Raw genomic sequence first — 22446 nt, 5'->3', positions numbered from 1 at the left:
TTAGTAAGGGCTTCAATGTATGGCTCTCAGGAAAGCAAAAATAAATGGTGTTCAGCAGCTTCTGTGCATCAGAAGTCGCATTTCACTGGTAAATCCGAATGTTTACACACAGCCAGCCATGTGGTTGACTGTAGCTCTATTCTGGCATCCTTTTGGATTCAAGGTGATTCAAAAGAGGAAGACTAGTGATTAGTCACTTGATTCCCTTTGATACCTGAACGTGTAGACATTCATGATTTTTTTGGCAAATTTCTAGTGTATACTATAAATAACTGCTTGGTTGACTTCCAGGGAATCCTGTGTCAGCCGTGGTCACCTGCAATCTCTTTGTTGTGCCTGCGCTGAGAAAGATGCAAGGCATCTTGGATCCTCGGCCAACCATCATCAAAGCCAGGGTAATGTTTGCTAATGACCAGAAACCAAAACTGAAGCCTAATAACAAATAAGGATATGATTTTTTAACTGCCCAAAGCAAACATCTAGAATTTTATGTTGTTGTTGTTATTCAGTCATTCAGTCATCACCTACTCTGTGCGACCCTCTGTAGCATACCAGGCTTTCCTGTCCTTCACCATCTCCTAGAGCTTGCTCAAACTCATGTTCATTGAGTCAATTTTGAGGGAAAATATGATTATATACCTCTCTTCATGATAGAAAACAAAGGGAAAGGAGTCCCCTTTATTCCCTTCCCACATTATTCCACGACTCCTAAAGGGAATAATTTTCTTCAGCTAGAAGTCCATTTAGGAATGGATATGTAATGACAAAATGGTCAATAGAATACTAAACTAATACTAAACCCTATGGAAGGAGGGATAAAAATTCCCTTTTCCCTAGGTAAACTTACAGAGAATAGCAATTTATTTGATCACTTTTTCTGTGACCCCACTGATCAATTTTAAACAGTTCAGAAAAAGACAGTCAAAGGACTAGAAAGAGAAAAAGAAGGAGAGGGTGACCATCTTGTTTGGAAAAGGACTACTAAGGCTGAGGAGTTATACCTGCAGTAAAAGTCAGTCAGAAATTACAGTCCCCTTCTCACCACACTAACTTCAACTTGATTTACTACTAGTCAACTAACTATGTAATATAGTTTCTGTGTAACTAATGAACAATTTTCCTGGCAATTTAAACTAATCCTAAGCCAGTGCTTTTCTTTCTTTTAAGATTTACTGAGGTATAATTTATATGTACAAGTTGCACATATTTAATGTAGACATTTTGAAAAATTTGGACAAACACAAACATGCATGATACCATCACCACAGTCAAGATACTAAACAACGTCCATTGCCTCCAGAAATGCCCTTATGTTCTTTGATTTGTTTCATGGTAAGAGCATTTAATGTGAAAACTATCCTCTTAAAGGACCTTAAAATGCACAGTACCACGTAACTATAGATAATATACTGTACAGCAGATCCCTTAGAGCTAATTCACCTTGCATAACAGAAACTGTATATCCATTAAGCAACAGTTTCCCATTTCCTCCATCCTTCAGCTCCTGACAACCACTGTTCTATCCTTCGCCTCTGTGAGTCTGTTTTAGATACTTCCTGTAAGTGGAATCTGGCAGTACTTTTGTAACTAGCTTATTTCACTCGGTATGATGTCCTCTAGGTATATCCATGTTGCCTCATGGCAAACAGTATGGAGTTTCCTCAAAAATTAAAAGTAAAACTACCATATGATCCAGCAGTCTCACTTTTGGATATATGTCCAAAAGAATGGAAATCAGGATCTCAAAGAGATATTTGCAGCCCACCATTCATTGTAGCATTATCCTCGATAGCAAACATAAGGAAGCAACCCAAATTTCCAACAACAGATGAACAGATAAGGAAAATGATGTATATGTGTACAATGGAACATTATTCAGCTTTTAAAAAAGGTTAGTCATTGATCTTCACAAGATATAATTGAATGCCTATTATGTGAGAATATTATGGCCTGTAGTTTGATTTAAAACAGAAATTGAAAATGATAGAACTATCTATGATTTATAAGAAGTATAAGCCAGTTTTATTATTACTAGGAGATGAAAATTATAAGTAGGTTATAGAAACTTTGGGGAAATGAAGTTGAAACTGATCTGTACCAGCATGCATAAGAATTTTAATGTTACATGATAAATTTCAGATGATTTGTGGGGCAAACGAGCTTAAGCCCCTGTCTTTTAGACTAATGAAATCAGTGCTTATAACTTCTCTAGTACTTTTAAGAGGTAGTGTCAAGGTCCTTTAAAACCACTCTTTGGAAGCTTTGACAAGACTCAAGCAGAGTCCAGGCCCTCAGTATCAGCCAGGGCCTAGAGCATGTCACCTGGGGCCTCCACTCAAATAGAATCCCCTTTTGTTATCTGTTTTCTCACAAACTCTCTTCTCTAGTCTGTGCAGCAATTAGTCCAACCTCTCCCCCCCGAGTCTCCTGGAGCTTTCACCTTCCCATATTATCACCACCAAACGTTCCAAACACATTCGGGTTTCGACAGTTATCTAAAAGTCTTCTTTTGTGCCTGACCTCTTATCATCAGTTGCTTTATTTCCATAATTCTTGATAATTTTAGTTTTGCTTCAGCCGCTCACATGCCTGTCCTTTTCAATGCCATGAAGCACTCCATCTCAAAACTCACCAACTCTGGTATACAGTTCAAGAACAATGACAAGTTATCTACCAGTAGATATAAAAGAATTTAAACACCTCACCCTTTTTCCTCAGTCCATAAGCCCCTTCTGGATTTAACCCTTTTCTCCAGCCTAAATCCTATGGTGTATCACTTCAACTTTTTCTAACACCCTCAGTTTTTTTTGTTTGTTTTTTTTTTGCCTCTCCTTCCTTCTACTACGATCACTCTAAGAATCCACAAAGTTGAATCAGTTTTCCCTTTTTGTCCTTCACTTTTATTCCCAGGGCACTGAGTACAACTGGAGAAGAGTGTACATCTTTTCGAGTTATCACTTCCAATTTACAAATCTCAGGAGGGGCCAAAATTCCCCCTAAAGAACCTTTTATATCTTGTGGATCAGCTTTTTCCATTCCTTACTCCAGCCTTCCAGATCTTCACTGTTCTCCTAATGTCCCCTCCACCGTCCGCATCCACTGTGTTTTGTAGCCAAATAAACCTGATTTGAATAATGGCACCAACATTTGATGTTTTCTCTTCCTCTAATCTTGCCTGCTTTTAAATCCCTTTTCTGTCTAACTAATCATTGTCAGCACCTCCAATTAAAATTCTTCAGTGTTTCCCATGACCCCAGGGTTAAATTCAGACACTCAAGTGAGCATAGGAGGCCCTCCATCCCAAGGCTTGTTTTCCCTCCAGTGTTATCTACTTCCCATCCTGCATTCTCACCATACCAAGCTTTTTACTGTCTCCAGGATGAGCATGAGATGGCCTTCCTACGAGGGTCTCTCCCAACCACCACCTTCTCTTTTCTCAGCTTAGAAAATTCCTTAATCATAAGACTCAGGCATCATCATGCCCTCTGTGAATCCTTTCCCGGTGTCCCTAAGAAGGCTGATTATTTACTTCTTTGTACCCTTTTATACCATATAAATGGATCCATAAAAACTTTATTATACTATATTTACATTAATTACTTACTATGCTAGATAATTCTTTGAGGTCACTTCTCTAAAAGATGGACAGGACAAAGAGGAAGGACAAAATATTCTCCCCTTTTTTAACTAACAAATTTTGTTTTTTATAGCACATCCAGGTTCACAGCAAAATTAAGCAGAAAGTTCAAAGAGTTCCTGTATTCTCCTCCCCACCCCATACATACATACACACACACACACATACACATACACACACACACACACAACATACACACACACAATCTCCCCGACTGTTGACGTCCTGTACCACAGTGGTACGTTTGTTACAATCAGTGAACCTGTAGTGACACATTCATTATCCCCCAAAGTCCATAGTTTACATTAGGGTTCAGTCTTGCTGTTGTGTATTCCATGGGTCTTGATAAATGTACAATTACATGTATTGACCCCTGGGTTGGGAAGATCCCCTGGAGGAAGGTATAACAACCCACTCCAGTATTCTTGCCTGGAGAACCCTATGGACAGAGGAGCCTGGCAGGCTACAGCCCATGGGGTCACAGAGTCGGACACGACTAAGCGACTTGGCACATATCACGCACCATTGTAGTGTCGCACACTCTTACAACCCAGAAACCCTCTGCACTCTGCCTGTTCATTCCTCCCTCCCTACTAACCCTTGGTCTTTTTACTGTCTCCATAGTTTTGCCTTTTCCAGAATATCATATTGTTGGAATCATGCACTATGTAACCTTTTCAAATTATCTACTTTCACTTAGTAATATGAATTTAAGTTCCCTTCATGACTTTTCATGGCTAGATAGCTCATTTCTTTTTAGCACAGAATAATATTCCTTTCTCTGGATATGCCACTGTTTATCCACTCACCTACTGAAGGGCATCTTTGTTGCTTCCAGTTTTGGCAGTTATGAATAAAGCTGCTGAACATATTTGTGTGCAAGTTTTTGTATGAACATAAACTTTCAGTTCACTTGGGTAAATACCAAGGAATATGATTACTGGATTGTATGATAAGATATATTTAGTTTTGTAGGAAATGCCAAAATGTCTTCCAAAGTAGCTGTACCATTTTGCATTCCCGCCCCAGTGATGAGTCCCTGTTCTTCCACATTCTCAACAGGATTTGGTGTGCCCAGTGTTTTGGATTTTTGGCCTTTCCAGTAGCTATCTAGTGGTATCGCATTGTTGTTTTAGTTTGCAGTTCCCTGTATGATGTTGAACATTTTTTCATATGCTTACTTCTCATATGTGTATCTTCGTTGATATGGTGCTCAGTTCTTTTGCCCAGTTTATAATTGGATTGTTCATGAGTTTTAAGAATTTGTTGTTTATTTTGGATAACAGGTCTTTATCAGGCATGCTTTGTACAAGTATTTTCTCCCAGTCTGTGGCTTTTCATTTCATTTCATTGACCTTTCTTTTTTTCCTTTTCTAATTCTCTCCATTAGATATTTACATGTAGAGCATACCATATAATACCACACCAAATAATACAATTTTATCTCTTGGGTGACTACTATGCACCAGAAAAATACTCAAAGAAAGCAGAGGACTCCTAGTCTATAGCTCACTGCCCAATTTCGAATGAGTGGAAAAAAAGTAAAACATCCACAATTTGCAATGTTCTTACACCAAAATATATGTGTATATTTACTCGTGGAACATCATTGTTTTAAGCACTGATGCTCATAGTAAATAGGTGCTTTCTTAAGCTGCAGCTAACTGATGTAATATACCAGAACTATAATGTCAGTACAACTAAATATATTAGTGAATAAAGTATTCTGCAATTCAGTAAAATACCACAAAAACCTGATTAGCTTCATCTCTTGCTACAAAAGGAACAGGTCTTTGTGAGGCTGTGAAAAAAATTCATTCACTTCAAATTGATGCAGTTCTTATTTCTTAAATTAACATAAATATACTCCTTTAAAACAAACAATCCCATTTTGTAGATGAACAAACAGGTATGGAAAAGCAAAATAGCTTTCCAGTACAGCACACCAGTTAACACTAAGACTGGGAGTAGCTGCTGGTATCTTCACAGCCTAGTATTTGCTCCACTGCACTGCCGTCCATGAGCCGGTCAGTCAGTGCCACTGGGGGGAGAAGCTTAAACATGTAGCAAATGACACAACCATGTGATAGTTCTTATGGTTTGGAACTGGAGAACACACACCCATGGGGAGAGGTTGAAAGACAGAGATTTTTGTCCTCAGGTAAGCACAGAATAAATTAGGAACAAGGGCAAGTTACCCCCTCAGTAGATATGAAGTAGCATATAAACATAAGGAACATGAAAGAGTTGAGTGTGATTTAATTAAGGAGAAACACCCTTGAATTGACTTTTAGTCTGGATTCCAGAGAGAAAGTCTAATTAGAATAATTATTGTTGTTCAGTCACTCAGCCGTGTGCGACCCTTTGCGACCCCATGGACTGCAGCACGCCAGGCCTCCCTGTCCCTCACCATCTCCCGGAGCTAGCTCAAACTCATGTCCATCGAGTCAGTTTGCCATCCAATTATCTCGCCCTCTATTGTCCCCTTCTTCTCCTGCCTTCAATCTTTCCTAGCCTCAGGGTCTTTTCTAATGAGTTGTGTCAGGTGGCCAAAGTATTGGAGCTTCAGCTTCAGCATCAGTCCTTCCAATGAATATTCAGGATTGATTTCCTTTAGGATTGACTAATTTGATCTCCTTGCAGTTTAAGGGACTCTCAAGAGTCTCCTCCAACACCACAATTCAGAAGCATCGATTCTACACTCAGCCTTCTTTATGGTCTAAATCTCATATCCATATGTGACTACTGAAAAACCATAGCTTTGACTGTATGGACCTTTGTTGGCAAAGTAATGTCTCTGCTTTTTAATACACTGTGAAATATTACTCTTTCATAAAAAGAATGGAATAACGCCATTTGTAGCAACATGGATAAACCTATAGATTATCATACTGAGTTAAGTAAGTCAGACAGAGAAAGACAAATATCATGGCATCACTTATATGTGGAACCTAAAAAAAGTACAAATGAACTTACCTACAAAACATAAATAGACTTACAGATGTAGAAAACAAGCTTATGATTACCAGGGAGTAAGGAGGTTGTGTTCTTGTTGTTTAGTTGCTAAGTTGTAGCCACCTCTTTTGCGATCTCTATCTGTGGGATTTCCCAGGCAAAAATACTGGAGTGAGTTGCCATTTCCTTCTGCAAGGAATCTTCCCAACCCGGGGATCAAACCCATGTCTCCTGCATTGGCAAGAGGTTCTTTACCAGTGAACCACCAGGGAAGCTCACCAGAGAGTAAGGAGAGGGAAGGGATAAATTGGAAGATTGGGACGACCTATACACACTACTCTGTATCTAGTATATATAAGACAGTAAGGACCTACTGTATAGCGCAGGGAACTCTGCTCCATACTCTGTAACGGCCTACATGGAAATGAGTCTAAACATGAGGAGATATATGTGTAACTGATTTGTTTTGTTTTACACCTGAAACTAACACAACACTGTAAATTAGTTGCACTCCAGTGAAAATTTAAAAAATGAAAGTATCCCTTTTATATTAAAGATAAGTATATGAATGAGTTGCTAAAGTAGCACCTCAATAAATCTGTTTGATGGATGGATGGATAGATGGACAAATGGATGGATAGGGAGATAAATGTATATTGAGCTTGTTTGTTGAGGTCTACCTCCTTTATTTTCGATATTAAAATATCTGCCTTAATTTCTCAATTCATAGGGCAAATTAGACTTCAAAAATAGACTTTGTATTTTTCATCTACCCTTTTCCCTACTGCAAATACCAACTTCTTGGCCTTCTTTTCTGTTTTTACCAGAGCAACCCAACCTCTGGACTTCCTGTATTAAGAACGTAAGGTGGCTGTGGTGGAGACCGCGGGATGCCAGGCTATTCCCAGTCCATTGCGCTCTTTGCACGACCACCACCACCCTGTAGCTTTAAGAAATGGTCAAGTTTAAGAGTGATTGAGTTTGTTTTCCTTTCCTCTTTTTCCTGTAGTTATCATGTGATGTAAAACTGGATCCTCGCCCAGAATACCATCGGTGTATACTGACTTGGCATCACCAAGAACCACTGCCTTGGGCACAGAGCACAGGTTGGTCATTCATACCTTGCAGGCATCTCTTTGCACCCATTCTGTTAAAACACAAATTTATGTATAACCTCCTTCCTTGAGTATACCTAATTTTGTAATTATTGTATATTTTCCCTTTTGAGAGATTAGATGTTAAGTTATTCCTAAACAGTGTGACATAGCAGGACAAGAGTAGAAAAGACTAATAATTGTTCAGTTATTCCTTGGAACTGTATTTCTAGACAACCGTTTGAAATACAAATCTAGAATTACAGAAGATTTTTATCTGTTTGTTCAACCAATAAATTCTAAGCACAACTTTGGTTTTAGGAAAAGGAAGGGACTATGGCTATGTCACGCTGAAATGTGACATTAAAGCCCAAATAGACTGTGATTCTCTGTAGCCTTTACTATACTCTAGATATTGGTAAGTTCTAAGGACTCAGAAATCAACTTTGCTAATTGAGTTCTATAGTTACCTGCCGTAGACTTTAAATTTTTATCCCCAACTCCTCTAGTCATATTTTACCTGACTTTTGATGCAATTCCAGAAAAAATTTAAACAAAGATCCTATTAAGTGCAAACATCAGTTAGCACAGTGAGTAAGTACATGGGCTTTGTCATCAGAGATTGCTTGCAAATTGGCCACCATCTAGTTAGTAGGACCATAGGCAAGTTACCTAACCTCTTTTGAGGTGTCGAGAATTAAATAAAGTAGTTGAGTAAAATGCCTACCACCTTGTCTGGTACTTAAGTAAATACAAAAGAAATGGTAGCCACTGCTGTTATTATCATAATTATTTTAATAGGTTTTAAAAGCCTCTCTTTTAGACACACATCACACGTTAGCCTGAATTGAGAAATTCAGTGGCCTTTTCCACAGTGCTGTAAAAATTTTGATTTCTGTCTCTTAAACAATATTTTGTAATGTTTATTTTTTAAAGTTCAATGAGAAGGTAGTAGGATACAGTAGCTAGGTCACCTGAAAAAGAATCTGGGAAGTCGGATCATCTTTCTTCCTCTTGAAGACCTGCGTTTCTGTTCATCAGTTTTTATTTTGAGAAGAACTACAAGGGCTCCACGTGCATACACTGTGATGCTGCTGCCACTGTAATAAGGTATTTCCTCCTAGGTAATCAGATGAGCAGCCGTCTGATGAGCATGCGCAGCGCCAACGGATTATTGATGCTTCCTCCAAAGACAGAGCAGTACGTGGAGCTCCACAAGGGCGAGGTGGTGGACGTCATGGTCATCGGACGGCTATGATGGTCACCAGTGGGAGAAAGCTTTGATGCATGTCCACATATCATTGACTGTATCCTGTAATATGCAACGGCACAGCTAGTTTTTCTGATTTGGATAAAAGTTAATCTGTATAGTCAACATCTTGAACTATATTTCAAAAGAATTTAAATACCTTTTAAAGAAAAAAACACCTAAAAATAAATCTTAACAGACAACTCTATTCTGATTATATCAAAGCAAATTTTTCCTTTCTTGCAAATTGCTTTGTGTGTTCAATGCTAGGTCTGATAGCGATAGCTTTTAGTAGACAGCGGTAGGTGCCTGCAGAACTTGTGTTTTTCTCATCTTTAAAATACAACTACTTATGCTCTTAAATCAAGGCTGTCTGCTTATTTATACTAGCGTAGGCAACACTTGAATTTCCCTTCTTAGTACGCTTCATAACTGCTTTACGGAGAGCTTCTGCTTGTTCTTTATCATGTATCTCGTGTTTATGTGCACAGTGCCAAACAAAGAGTGACTGGGTGGCGGCCCGCCCTGCCTCAAGGAGCGCCATCCCCGCAGAGCATCCGGGGAGGAGCGTCTCTCGTCCCAGTAGCCTCGTGGCACAGTACTCTTGGGCAGTAACTGGATACCTTTTATTTGAACAAACAAACTGGGGGAAAAAATGCTTCCTTAAGTGCTGACAGCCTTTTTAACCAATACATTTAAAATTGTACAGAACAAAAAATTAAATCAAAGACTGATCTTGTACAGATATTAGTGTTACCAGCATTCATGTGGAAATCAAGAGCAAAGAAAAAACAATGTTAAACAACTCTGTACCATAACATTTTCTGTAATGATACTGAAACTTAATGAATAAAAAAAATCCTTGGTCATTATTTAAAATCCATTGTGTTGGCCTTGTTATTTAGAAGAAGAGAGAGAAGATTATCATGCCATTCTGATGGGGTGCTGCTTGGATAAAAGCAGTAGTTAAGATGGCTTAGCAAGGTAAAGTGGTATAAAGGAGTTTTTTTTTAAACGACTGAGCGACTTCACTTTCACTTTTCACTCTCATGCATTGGAGAAGGAAATGGCAACCCACTCCAGTGTTCTTGGCTGGAGAATCCCAGAGATGGGGGAGCCTAGTGGGTTGCCGTCTATGGGGTCGCACAGAGTCGGACATGACTGAAGTGACTTAGCAGCATCAGTCTATATATTACTGTAGCATTGTACAAATATAGACTAAGAAAGTAGGGAAGAACCTGCAGTTGTTCTGGTCTTCCCAGCCATAGCTGGAGAAACTAAATTTTTCTTTCAGATGTCATAGAAACAAATCAAACATCTACAGTTTTTTGGAATAGGAGGGAAAATAAGTAATGGACCAAAAAATTTCCAGTGAGTACCTGGACTTTTTTTTATCATGATCAGAAGTAAGAAATGGGGAAAATCTGTATGACCACAGAAAATACAACAATTAAAATATATGCTGTCCACAATGTCTTCTTTAACAAAAACTTAAGGGCACTTTTCAAACAGTGGTAACCTGGGACATTAACATGCTATAGAGTATAGTTAGTAAACCAAACAACAAACTTAGTTTACTAGTGAACCAGAAGCTAAGTGATGGTGATGAATAAAGTCAAGTTGTGAACAATAAATATTTGATAGTGATACTTGATATTTCCAAAGTTGAAAATAAAAGGTTCTATATTTTAAATGTACATTTTCAATTTAAAAAGATAAGGTCAATTGAGGTCAAGTGAAAACCCATGCAAAGAGTTCTTTACCTCCATTCATCCAAGAAACATCTATGAACCATGTACTGTGTGCTTGAGTTTTACAAGGATGAATAGGGATAAAGCTGACATTATACTCTGTCAAGAAAGATTTAAAAAACATGTGCAAGTAAGCATAATATTTGATGTGTTTGATATTTCATGGTACATGATAGAATTGTAGAATGCGATAAATGCTGTTAATGTAATTCAGATTTAAAGAGTTGGAGGTGTTCGGATGGGAACCTTTTAAGATTTCAAGGGGTAAGAATAATGCAGAAAGAGGGTATTCCAAAAATAGAATTATGTATAATTAATAATAATTTTTATTTTTATTACAGAATGTAAGACCCACAAGGGTAATGATTTTTGTTTGTTTTGTTTACTGACATCCCCAAGTCCTTAGAGTTTCTGACATATGTACATAAGTGTAGGTGTATGTAACTATTTGTTCCATGAAACACATTATACAGAGCTCACTACGTGCCATTCACTTTTCTAAGTGTTCTTCATATGTTTCATTTTCACAGTGACGCTGTGTTACTCTTCCTATTATAAGGAGAAAACTGAGGCACAGAGAGGTTAAGGAACTTGTCCATGGTGACACAGCTAATAAGAGGAGGAGCCAGGATTCAGACTTAACAACCTGGCTTCAGAAACCATATTCCTAAAAACTCAGCCATAGAAACAGAAAACTGATATATTTGTAAGACCAAAAAGTACATGTTTGAGGCTCATACTATGAAGTTCTCAAGTGCCAGGGTAAGGAGTCTAGATTATCTAGAGACAATTAGACCATTAGAGATTCTTCATCAGGGAAGTATTAGGATCAGAGCCTTTTTTTTTTTTTTTTTTTTTGGGAAAATTTGCTCTGGCAGCATTGAATAGGATAGACTGGATTGGGGGAAAAACTGAAGAGAGACACCAGTTAAGAACTGATCGTGATTGTGCAGGTGAAGAGTGATGACAGCCTTAACTATAGTGGTGGAGGTGATGGTGATGGGAAGGTCATGACAGCTGAAAGCACCTTTGAACAGGAAAAATCGAAAGAATTTTGTAAGTGATGGAAAGTTTAGGAAAGGAAGTTAGACAAAGAAGACATGATTCACAGTCTCTTGTCATGGCTGACTGGGAACATGTTCAACAATTAACCAAAAAATAAAGTCAGAGAAGTGGATTTTCTGCAGGAGCTGCTAAGTTTAGACATGTGTTTGAGATGCTAGAGGAGCACTAAGGTCGCCATGTCCTGTTGGCATTTGAAAATATAGGTTAGGATTTCACAAAAGAGATGCTGGCTGAATGTAATCTTGGGGATCACTCATGTAAAGGTGATATTTGAAATGTAAGAGTAAATAGGAAAGTTTATCAAAACAGGACTTGCCAACAGGACAGGCTTGCGGAGCATCTTATTTTGGAGTGTTGCTGGAAAAAGCCATGAATGGAATGAAAGGAAAAACTGTAGAACAGATGAAACAGGGTGCTGTAATATCCCAAAACCAGGGAAGAGAGTTTCAAGAAGGAAGGATGTGTGTTAGTTGCTAGGTCGTGTCCGACTCTTTGCAACCCCACTGACTGTAGCCTACCAGGCCACTCTGCCCATGAAATTCTGGAGTGGGTAACCATTTCCTTCTCCAGGAGATCTTCCCGACCCAGGGATGGAACCCAGGTCTCCTGCATTGCAGACAGATTCTTTACCTCTGAGTCACCAGGAAGAATAATCAACTGTCAAAAAGAAATGTCAAGAAGGATGAGGGCTCAAAAGAATCTACTGATCAGGCAATCATTTGTGAGCTACAAGAGTGCAATTTCAATCCTGAGTGAAAGGCAAAAACCAGATAGCAAAATAGAAATCATGACTGAATTATTTGAAACGTGGGCATGAGAAAAGAAAGACAGGCACAGCATGGTGGCTTGAACCAGTAACAAGATGGGGAAAGATTTTTGTTTGTGAGTTCTGAGAAAGGAGAAACAATAGTAGTGGGCATATTAAAAATCTGAGAGTACGGTTCCAGGTGGAGAAAGAAGAGGAAGGAAGAGTTGCATTTAAGGATCCTGATGGCCCATTTAGGCTGGAGAAGGAAAGGAACATTCTTCCTTCTGAGTTAGAGAAGGTAAAAAAAAATAATAAAATACACATTTGAAGTAGATTCAAGGCAAATTTAATTGTAAAGTTAAAGATCGATTGTTCCACTTGGCACAGGGAAAGTCCATGTCATATAATCTATTTGCATTTATTTGAGCAAAATTAATTTAGAATGCCAAATGCCAGGCTGGATGAAGCACAGGTTGGAATCAACATTGCCAGGAGAAATATCAATAACCTCAGATATGCAGATGACATCACCCTTATGGCAGAAAGCGAAGAGGAAATGAAGAGCATCTTGATGAAGGTAAAAGAAGAGAATGAAAAAACTGGCTTAAAACTCAACATTCAAAAAACGAAGATCATGGCATTCAGTCCCATCACTTCATGGCAAATAGATGGGGAAACAATGGAAACAGTGACAGACTTTATTTTCTTGGGCTCTAAAATCAGTGCAGATGGTGACTGCAGCCATGAAGTTAAAAGATGCTTGCTCCTTGGAAGAAAAACTATGACCAACCTAGACAGCACATTAAAAAGCAGAGACATTACTTTGCCAATAAATGTCCATCTAGTCAAGGCTGTGGTTTTTCCAGTGGTCATGTATGGATGTGAGAGTTGGACCATCATGCTTTTGAATGTGGTGTTGCAGAAGACTCTTGAGAGTCCCTTGGACTGCAAGGAGATTAAACCAGTCCATCCTAAAGGAAATCAGTCCTCAATATTCCTTAGGAAGACTGATGCTGAAACTGAAGCTTCAGTACTTTGGCCACCTGATGTGAAGAGCTGACTCATTAGAAAAGACCCTGATACTGGGAAAGATTGAAGGCAGGACGACAAGGGGACGACAGAGGATGAGATGGTTGGATGGCATCACTGACTCGATGGACATGAGTTTGAGCAAGCTCTGGAAGATGGTGAAGGACCGGGAAGCCTGGTGTTCTGCAGTCCATGGGGTTGCAAACAGTTGGACACGATTGAGCAACTGAACATTTTAGAATTATGCACATATGGCATATTATGATTGATTGTCTTAGTATTATAGTTGATATTTAAATAAAAGATTGTAAAATAAATGCTATTAAGTGATGTTGCATGTTACAGCAAGTTGATTCTTTGGTTGGCTTTTATTTTTGAAGTTATTTTCTAACCAACAAAATTTTCTGGATCTAACCCATAACTAACTCCTGATCTTCATGAAACCCTAATAGGTAAGTTATTATCATTCCTAGTTACAGAAAGTGGGGATTTATGTAAGTATAAAATTCAAAGAAAATAAATTGTGTATCTTGTTATCCCAGTGATGATGGATCTGTGTTAAATAATGCATTGTATTCTAACAGCCTTATAAGAAGCATGGGCCTCCACTCTCTGTTATAGAGTTGCATTATTATAGAGTTCATTAATTTTTTAACCAAGAGGTTAAAAAATTGCTCAAGTCTGGCTATTTTTTTACAGTCAGCAATATTTCTCCTGTAGTCTTTTGTAATAATTCAATAATTTCTTTAACAAGCATATATTAAGTTCCTACAGTATGCCAGACTCCATGATAGACTCCAGGAATACAATAATAAATGAGACAAAAACTCTAGTATCCAAAAGGAGACATGATGAAAAAGCAAAAAAAATGTAAATACAGATTATGAGAAGTCTATGAAGAAAATCCTGTTATATGTTAGAAAGTAGCTGGATGGAGGCCTGAATCATCTTCAGTAGTGTCAGGGTCCAGCAGTTAAGAAAGGCAGAACTCACACTGAGACTTCAGTGTAGGAGCACTAAGTTAAATTTGTGTTGGACATCTGGAAAAGCACAAAGGAAACTCTGAGATGTCAGAGATAATAACTCTGGGAAGCAGATAGCACAGCTAGGGCTGGGGAGATAGGAGGAAAAGGTTAGCATTATCAGAATCTGGAAGCTCATAGGTCAGATCCCTGGGAGGTAGGGCTCAACCCTCCAAGGAAAGGGCACTGCCCAGATGTTGAATAGCTAGAACCAGTTGCCATTGCCAGGGTGACACGCAGAGAATCAAAAAACAATCCGGAAGGAACATAAGTCCCTTCTTCCCACCCTCTGCTTTCCAAGTTCCCTGTAGTCTAATGCAGCCTATTGTTGAACCTAGCAGGAAGCCAGCTGGCAAAGAAAAAGGAGAAATGTAGTTAGCTGAGCTCCAGCCCCAGCTTCCAGTTCCAGCCCCAGCTCTGTATTCAGCACTGTGGAATACAGTGGTGGATTTGGCGCTGGGAGGCAGTCACTTGTCCAGGAACTGAGGAAAGGGTTCTCTAAGCAGGTGATATTTGAGCTCAGAGCAGAAAATAAGCACCTCATGTTAACTGAGAGAAAAGCATTCAGGCAGAGGAAAGGGCTTAAAGAATACAACTCCAGAAAGGAGACTGAAGCATGATGAGGGAGGGGGCGGGATATAAAATATAGCTGGAGACAACTGAAGCCAGGATGAAGCAAGATCATGCCCACACGTGTATAGGCTCTTGGGTGTTATGATATATGTCAAATAGCCTGATAGCATGGGAAGCCGCTGAAGGTTTAAAAGAAAACAAGACTTATTTAGTAAACACCTGTTGAATACAAGGCCCCACTCTAGACAGGGGCTCCTGCACACACGGAACCCACCCTCCCTGCCTCCTACACCTGTTCCTCTGCCTGTATTTTATTTCCTGGTTAATGGCACCACCATTTACCCAAGTTTCCCAAACCAGAAACCTCTGAGTCATTCTTTCTTCTCACTTCCCACATCTGATTAGTCACTAAGTTCTGTCAACTCTACTAATAGTTCCTACATTAACCCACTCATTTCTAGTCCCACTGCTGCCATCTTCATCTGTACGCCTCTGGAATCGCCCTCCCCGAATTCACCCTTCACGCTGCTACCAAAGTGATTGATCCAGAGCATAAATCTCTCTGTACTAAAACTCCTTATGAGAAAACTGCTGCAACAAATGAAGTCCAAGCCCCAGTCGGGGCAGTTAAAGTCCTCCATGATCTAGCCCCTCCGTCATCCACTTTCATTTCCCCCCTCCCGCTTCACTTAACACCAAACCATTTGCAGTATCCCCTTCAAGCCGTGTCATTTTATGCCTCAGTGCCTTTGCTCAGGCTGCTAATCTTTCAAGATTAACCTTGGACACTAACTCTTCCAGAAACCCTTCCCTAAATCCCCAGATTGGACTCAGCGGCCCGTCTCTGTGCTTCTACTTCTCACTGCACCCCGTTGGCACCACCCCTCCTCCACTTGATGGCAGAGACTGTTCACCTCTATAGCCCCAGCTTGATAGGGTGCCTAGGAAATAGTAGGTACTCGTCACTAAACTTACCGACAGAAGTGACCTTGGATAGTACTCAGCAGGGAGCCAGAGACAGAAGCTGAAAAGAAAACTTCATATCCCATGCTTAGAGCATGCAGCAGAGGGGACCCCACGCAGGCATGAGCAAGTGGGCACATCTCATGAGGGACAAGGGCAGAAGGCTAATTGGCATGGACCTCACTTCAGCAGAGTTCCTCGAACTCAGAACTATGGCATCATCTCCAAGGACAGTTGTAAGTATGATTTAGTACTCTGTGCATGTTAGAAAACATTAATTTTTAAAGATGAATATTTAAAACATACCATGATTTTTATTTCCCTCCTTTGCTATTTCTTCACGTTTGTAAGATATTGGTAGGAAAAAAAAAAAGGAAGTGAGAAAGGAAGCATTTCATCAAGACATCAGAATTAGTAACAACATGGAAGAGGTGAGATCAGATTTATGCAAAAATGTTTCCTGGCCCTGATGCAGGAAGCACAGAAAATGGCCAGTGATCATGCAACAAATATGCTGAATGAAGAAATGAGTGACAAGAAATCTAGCCAATGATACTCATACAATTAGAAGAAGAGTTTGTCCATCCAGAAGGGGACATTCAGGATAGAAGCAGGAAAGGGAGTGTCTGAGGCAAAAATAACAGGAAATCCTTTGATCTCGCACATGAAGAGGCTGTCCTTGTTGGCACACTGAGCCAGTTATACATGGAAAGATATTACCAGTAGACACCCCAATGATACATCCAGTCCTCAATTCTGGGAAAGCTGCCCCGATATATATCCTATGGGAGTAGATGCTGTAATCTCCCTGACCCCAGCACCTGGTCCCAAATGGAAGTTAAACAGTTCTTAAGGAAATAGGAACCCTATTATCCACTCAAAAACTCAGATGATATTTATTCTGAGAGACTGAATGTTCTCTGTGCAAAGCAAGTGTTTGAGCCTGCAATATGGTGACCCAAGTGAAGTGAATTCACCGAGGTAACACCCTCCAATCCTGAGTGATTGGTTACTATCCCACTTATGCTCTTCCATCCTCAGGAGCAGGTGAGCAGGTGGCTAGACGGGTGAGCACCTGCAGCCCTCAACCATAACGCAAAGGTGAAGAAGGACAGTCTGACAGGAAAGCCACACAGAAAAGCAAAGACAAATAATCACGTTTCTTCAAGAGGGAGGAGATCTTCAGAGAGAGATGCCGTGTGCTTCATTACATTCATTCGTTCATCCAACAAACAATTGCTGGGTTGGGTGCCTGCCACAGCCTGGGTCAGAATGTACTAGAAGCTGAGGTATAAAGATGCTTTATGAAAGTAAAAGATGCTTACTCCTTGGAAGAAAAGTTATGACCAACCTAGACAGCCTATTAAAAAGCGGAAACATTACTTTTCCAACAAAGGAAAAACACTGGTTTTTCCAGTGGTCATGTATGGATGTGAGAGTTGGACTATAAAGAAAGCTGAGTGCTAAAGAATTGATGCTTTTGAACTGTGGTGTTGGAGAAGACTCTTGAGAGTCCCTTGGACTGCAAGGAGATCCAACCAGTCCATCCTAAAGGAGATCAGTCCTGGGTGTTCATTGGAAGGACTGATGCTAAAGCTGAAACTCCAATACTTTGGCCACCTCATGTGAAGAGTTGACTCATTGGAAAAGACCCCCGATGCTGGGAAAGATTGAAGGCGGAAGGAAAAGGGGACGACAGAGGATGAGATGGCTGGATGGCATCACCAGCTCGATAGACATGAGTCTGAGTAAACTCTGGGAGTTGGTGATAGACAGGGAGGTCTGGCATGCTGCAGTTCATGGGATCACAAAGAGTTGGACACAACTGAGAGACTAAACTGAACTGAGGTATAAAGAGGCTTCTGCCCTCTAAGAATATCACCTTCTTTTGAAGTTTTTCTTCACAGAAGCTCAAAGTGGCCTAAATATTAGTATGTTTAAGGTCTCTGAAAATTGGGATGTAGTTAGATCGAAGGACAAATTATCACTTGAATGATAAATGATAGTGTTTTCAACTCCTCCGAACGGTGTCTTTTCCATGGTGATCCTGTGACTAAATGGTCTTCTCTCTCCAGGAAGCCTCTGAAATCTTCACACAGCAACTAGAACTGCAGCTCCGGAGCTGTGCGGGCTCCCCAGGAGTGCTGGCCACATCTAAGCCCAGGGGCTACTTTCAGGGCTGCTCTGCTCTTACTTCAGAGACGATGTCAGCTGTTTATGATGCGGGAGCCTGAGAACAATGCCAGGGCAGCCTGGCCTCCTGTGTTCTTTACTAAGTGGTTAGTTGCCTGCCCAGTAGACTGAAAGCACCTTCTGCCAAAGAAATGTGAGAAGAGTTGAAAACGTGCTGTTTGGAGACTATTCTCCTAGTAGACATCCAGGAGATCTCCAGAGATCTAATTCATCCTCACTTCTCCACAGTAAGTGACTGCCTGCTTCCGGCTACTTTAGTGTGAACCTGAGGGAGAACAAAATGTCTACCCTCTTTCCGTCTTTGCCTTTTCCTTTATAGTTTCATTTCCTTCTGGTTTCAACTGGAACAAACAAGAAATCTCAGATTCTTAATACCTGTTGAACTTCTTAAACATAATTTGAGACTTTGTTTAAAACAAGTTTTCTGGATGATTGTTAAATTCTGATTTTTCAAACTGTTACCCCGGTTTTCTCCCACAAGTGACTGAATTGAATGAGTTTATGGAGATAGTCGTTTTAGATCATTCAAATGGGAGAGATCTGGAACACAGGGTTTTTCTGTTCAAAGCTGAAAGGTTCGTTGGAGCCACATTGTCAGAAGAGAGGGGGCCCATAACAGTTAGATCATCTCAGATTCAACTACAATCGCAACCTAGGATTTTGATGGACCAATCTAAAAATGCGTTTATTACTGTGTTAAGAATCTTGGGGGGAAATCTAAGTAAATGCTTTGCTTCAAAGTGCTACAAGGAATGAATCTCCAAGCGCCGAGTAGTATTACAGAGACCAGCTCCAATATGTGACAGGTAAACCTATCATTCAAGAGCTTTCACATAATTACAGAAACAACACTCACACAAGGAAAAGACGGAGAATCTACATGTCAGTACCTGGGTGTTCACTGTGGAATTCTTTCAGCTTTGGTGCAGCTTTGAAAATGTTTTAGAATCAAATGCCAGTGAGGGTAGGGCAAAGCCTCCATGAAAGTAGTAAGCAGCCAACACGTAGAACATTTTCAGGGACATTTATAGAAACCCTCTCTGATTTCAGTGGTCAGAAGAACTACCAAAACCACTTCCACATTGGCTCCCACTCTCTCCACTTCCCAATTTCCATTAAAACTCAAGCTGTCAAACGTCCAGAAATTTCCCAGTAACCAATAACCACATCATCATCACCATCACAGGGTGAAGAGACCTTATAGCTATACCATTTTTAGCACTAATAGGGCCTTGGTCTTTCTTGAAACATTACCCAGATGGGGGAGGTCCTAGTGACATCATGGAAGTCTAGAGCAAAGCTGAAGTAATTCCATCCCTGAAATGTTACAATTTCTCATTGCTTCTCTGTGCTTGGTTTCCCCATTAAAATCCTGGCATTGGTTTCTGGTCTGTAATCAGATTTAGTTTGGAATCTGTTTTGTTTTACTAAAAGTAGCCAACAATACTTTTCAGATGAAAATCTGTACTATAGTTCTGCAGAAAAGTACAACCTGATTTAACTATCTGCTGAATTAATCTCCACTTAACTGGAACTAAAAAGAGAAACAAGAAAAACTGAGGGGATAAAGCACTAATTATTTTTTTTTATTCTTATTTTTTACTTTACAATATCGGAGAAGGCAATGGCACCTCACTCCAGTACTCTTGCCTGGAAAATCCCATGAACCGAGGAGCCTGGTGGGCTGCAGTCCATGGGGTCGCTAAGAGTCGGACACGACTGAGCGACTTCACTTTCACTTTTCACTTTCATGCATTGGAGAAGGAAATGGCAACCCACTCCAGTGTTCTTGCCTGGAGAATCCCAGGGACGGGGGAGCCTGGTGGGCTGCCGTCTATGGGGTCGCACAGAGTCGGACACGACTGAAGTGACTTAGCAGCAGCAGCAGCAGCACTTTACAATATTATATTGGTTTTTTAAAAGAAATAAGGGATGCAAAGAATCTGCAAGTGGTTGGATAAAGTAGGGTTCATCTCAAATAGAACTCGATTCCTTTATGTTGTCCTCGCTCCACAACACACAAAACAACTTTCTCTGTAATATCATTCCGTATCTCACTTGCTTAATTAGATGTATAAGACATTTAATGGGCCTGGTGAAAGGCATAGATTATTGGAAAAAATATAAACTTAGATGGTGAAAACTAATGCACCATCCTTGTACAATATAATATAACAAAGCGTTCTGTGAATCTGTGAAATGACGCTAGTGTTTCCACGGTGGCCTGTAGCAACCCTACTTTGTTTCTCTGCTTTAATTCACACATTAATTCAGCACATATTTATTGTAAAGCCATAATCCATACATTCATTGACCCTTTAATGTGATTAAGCTATTTTTAATACTAAAATTTATTTTTTACTTGACTTCTATATTGTAGACAGACCTCTACTGCACATGTAATAGTAGTAAAGCAAAATAGTATCAACTTTCATAAAGAATTTGCATAAATAGTCTTCTTTTACTCTTAAAATATTTTCATAGAATCTATAAATGTTCAGCTTATTAATATTCAGCTTTTGCCAATTTCCCCCACAACAGCTCTGCTCTGACTTTTCATTATCAGGGCCATGTTCACATGATTCACTCTGACAATTCAACAGTCACAGCGTGATCCAAGAGAGAGATAAATGCATTATTCATGTTTTACATTTATCCTGACTAAAACGTTATCCATGGATGATGATGAAAATGTTCTAAAAGTAAGATTCGGAGATTATGGTGCCAACTGCACAACTCTGTAAACGCACCAAAAATCAGCGAATTTACTAACCCTTTAAATGAGTGAAGTTGATGGTACATAAATTATATCTCAATAAAACTATTTGGAAAACCTATCCATGGATAAAATTATTAGAAAGACAAAAACCACCTGTGAAAGCCCAGCCTACACAACTTAGAGTTATTGTGAATCACCAGAGTTAATCACATTATTTCTGAAAGGGTTGCTCTTTGGCTAAGACGCTGGGGTCTATGAGCGGCTGCTCGTCGTGATCCCCCCATGAGAAAGCGCAGCAGAGCACAGGGGCCCTTCAGAGGGTGAACCTAGAGTCATCTACTGCTCTTTGAGGGAAAATCTTTTCCCAAACACCAGTTGAACCATTGGGTGCAATTTGTTCTGGTAAATCTTATAGGAGATTGTGATGTTCCATACAGGTCCACACTATGATTAGTAACTACTGCTGTTTTTTTTAAAAAAATACTGATATTTAATGTCATGGGAAAATATTAGTATATATTACATATATGAAGCAATTTTAAAACTTCTAGTTTTACAGATATAGGGTATATATGTCTATGGATATATATATAGAGAGAGAGAAATACATATATATTGATATAGACAGAGCTATACCAAAACTTTAATACTATCTTTAGGTATTAAGAGTAAGCCTAGTAAGCAGCTGACCCTGCTTTTGAAGCACTGACAAAATGTGTTGTGTGCGTGCACAGCCACACATCTGGTTTCACAGAAGAATTCATACACTTTAGGAATTGTTAAATACTGCTGTCCCGACTAATTAACTGAGATAACTGAAGAGATTAGGGATGGGGGCTTTGGTGTACAAAGTGTTAATCTCAAACCACAGTTACAGCAAAACTAGTTAACATTCACACACATTTACCAGCCATACGCATAATCCGAAAGTACCAAAGCATTTCCAGAACAAGTGCTTAGCAACAAACAATTTTCAAAAATCCTATCACATCAGAGAAGATAAAAGAGTCTATTTCATTTCCTGTTCCTTGGCTGATCCCACCCTTTGTTCCACGGTTCAAAGGGGATGCGAGAGGCCAGGCCTGCTCTTGGTGGCCAGTCCCCTGGAACCCTTCCTTCCTCTCATTCTCTCCTCCCTCTCGGTGGCCCTGGATCCAAGCTGCTCTTGTTCCCCTGAGAGATCATTTGCCCTCTGGAGGCTTTTTTCTCATATCCAGGGATTCTGGGAGCCACATAAATGACTGCACTGGGAAAGGGCCACAGGGCCTATACAGAATAGTATGCGTTTGTGCACAGCAGGTACACCCTCCAACATGTGGATGTTGTCACTTTGTCAGAGTGATTTTTTTTAATGTGCACTTTATCACCCACTTCTGGATGAGCAAGAGTCAACTACTACATTTTATCAAATCTAAAATCCATTGTTTATAAGATATTATTTTATGGGC

General features: G+C 39.8%; 1 protein-coding gene across 12 annotated transcripts in view; it reads left to right on the top strand.

Moving 5' to 3' along the window:
• Positions 1–9814, top strand: part of GPHN (gephyrin) — a 535685-nt gene extending 525871 nt beyond the window's left edge. For all 12 annotated transcript variants that reach the window (XM_070377686.1, XM_070377689.1, XM_070377688.1 and 9 more), the window contains 3 exons: positions 292–395; positions 7602–7698; positions 8811–9814. In XM_070377686.1, coding sequence (XP_070233787.1) covers positions 292–395; positions 7602–7698; positions 8811–8944 — 335 coding nt within the window. In that variant the 3' untranslated portion in view covers positions 8945–9814. The remainder of the gene's footprint in view (positions 1–291; positions 396–7601; positions 7699–8810) is intronic.
• The last annotated feature ends 12632 nt before the right edge of the window (positions 9815–22446 follow it).

This window comes from Bos mutus, chromosome 10, assembly GCF_027580195.1.
Source record: "Bos mutus isolate GX-2022 chromosome 10, NWIPB_WYAK_1.1, whole genome shotgun sequence".
Lineage (NCBI taxonomy): Eukaryota > Metazoa > Chordata > Mammalia > Artiodactyla > Bovidae > Bos > Bos mutus.
Note: the sequence above shows the minus strand (reverse complement) of the source record. Positions and strands in the feature narration are given on the sequence as shown.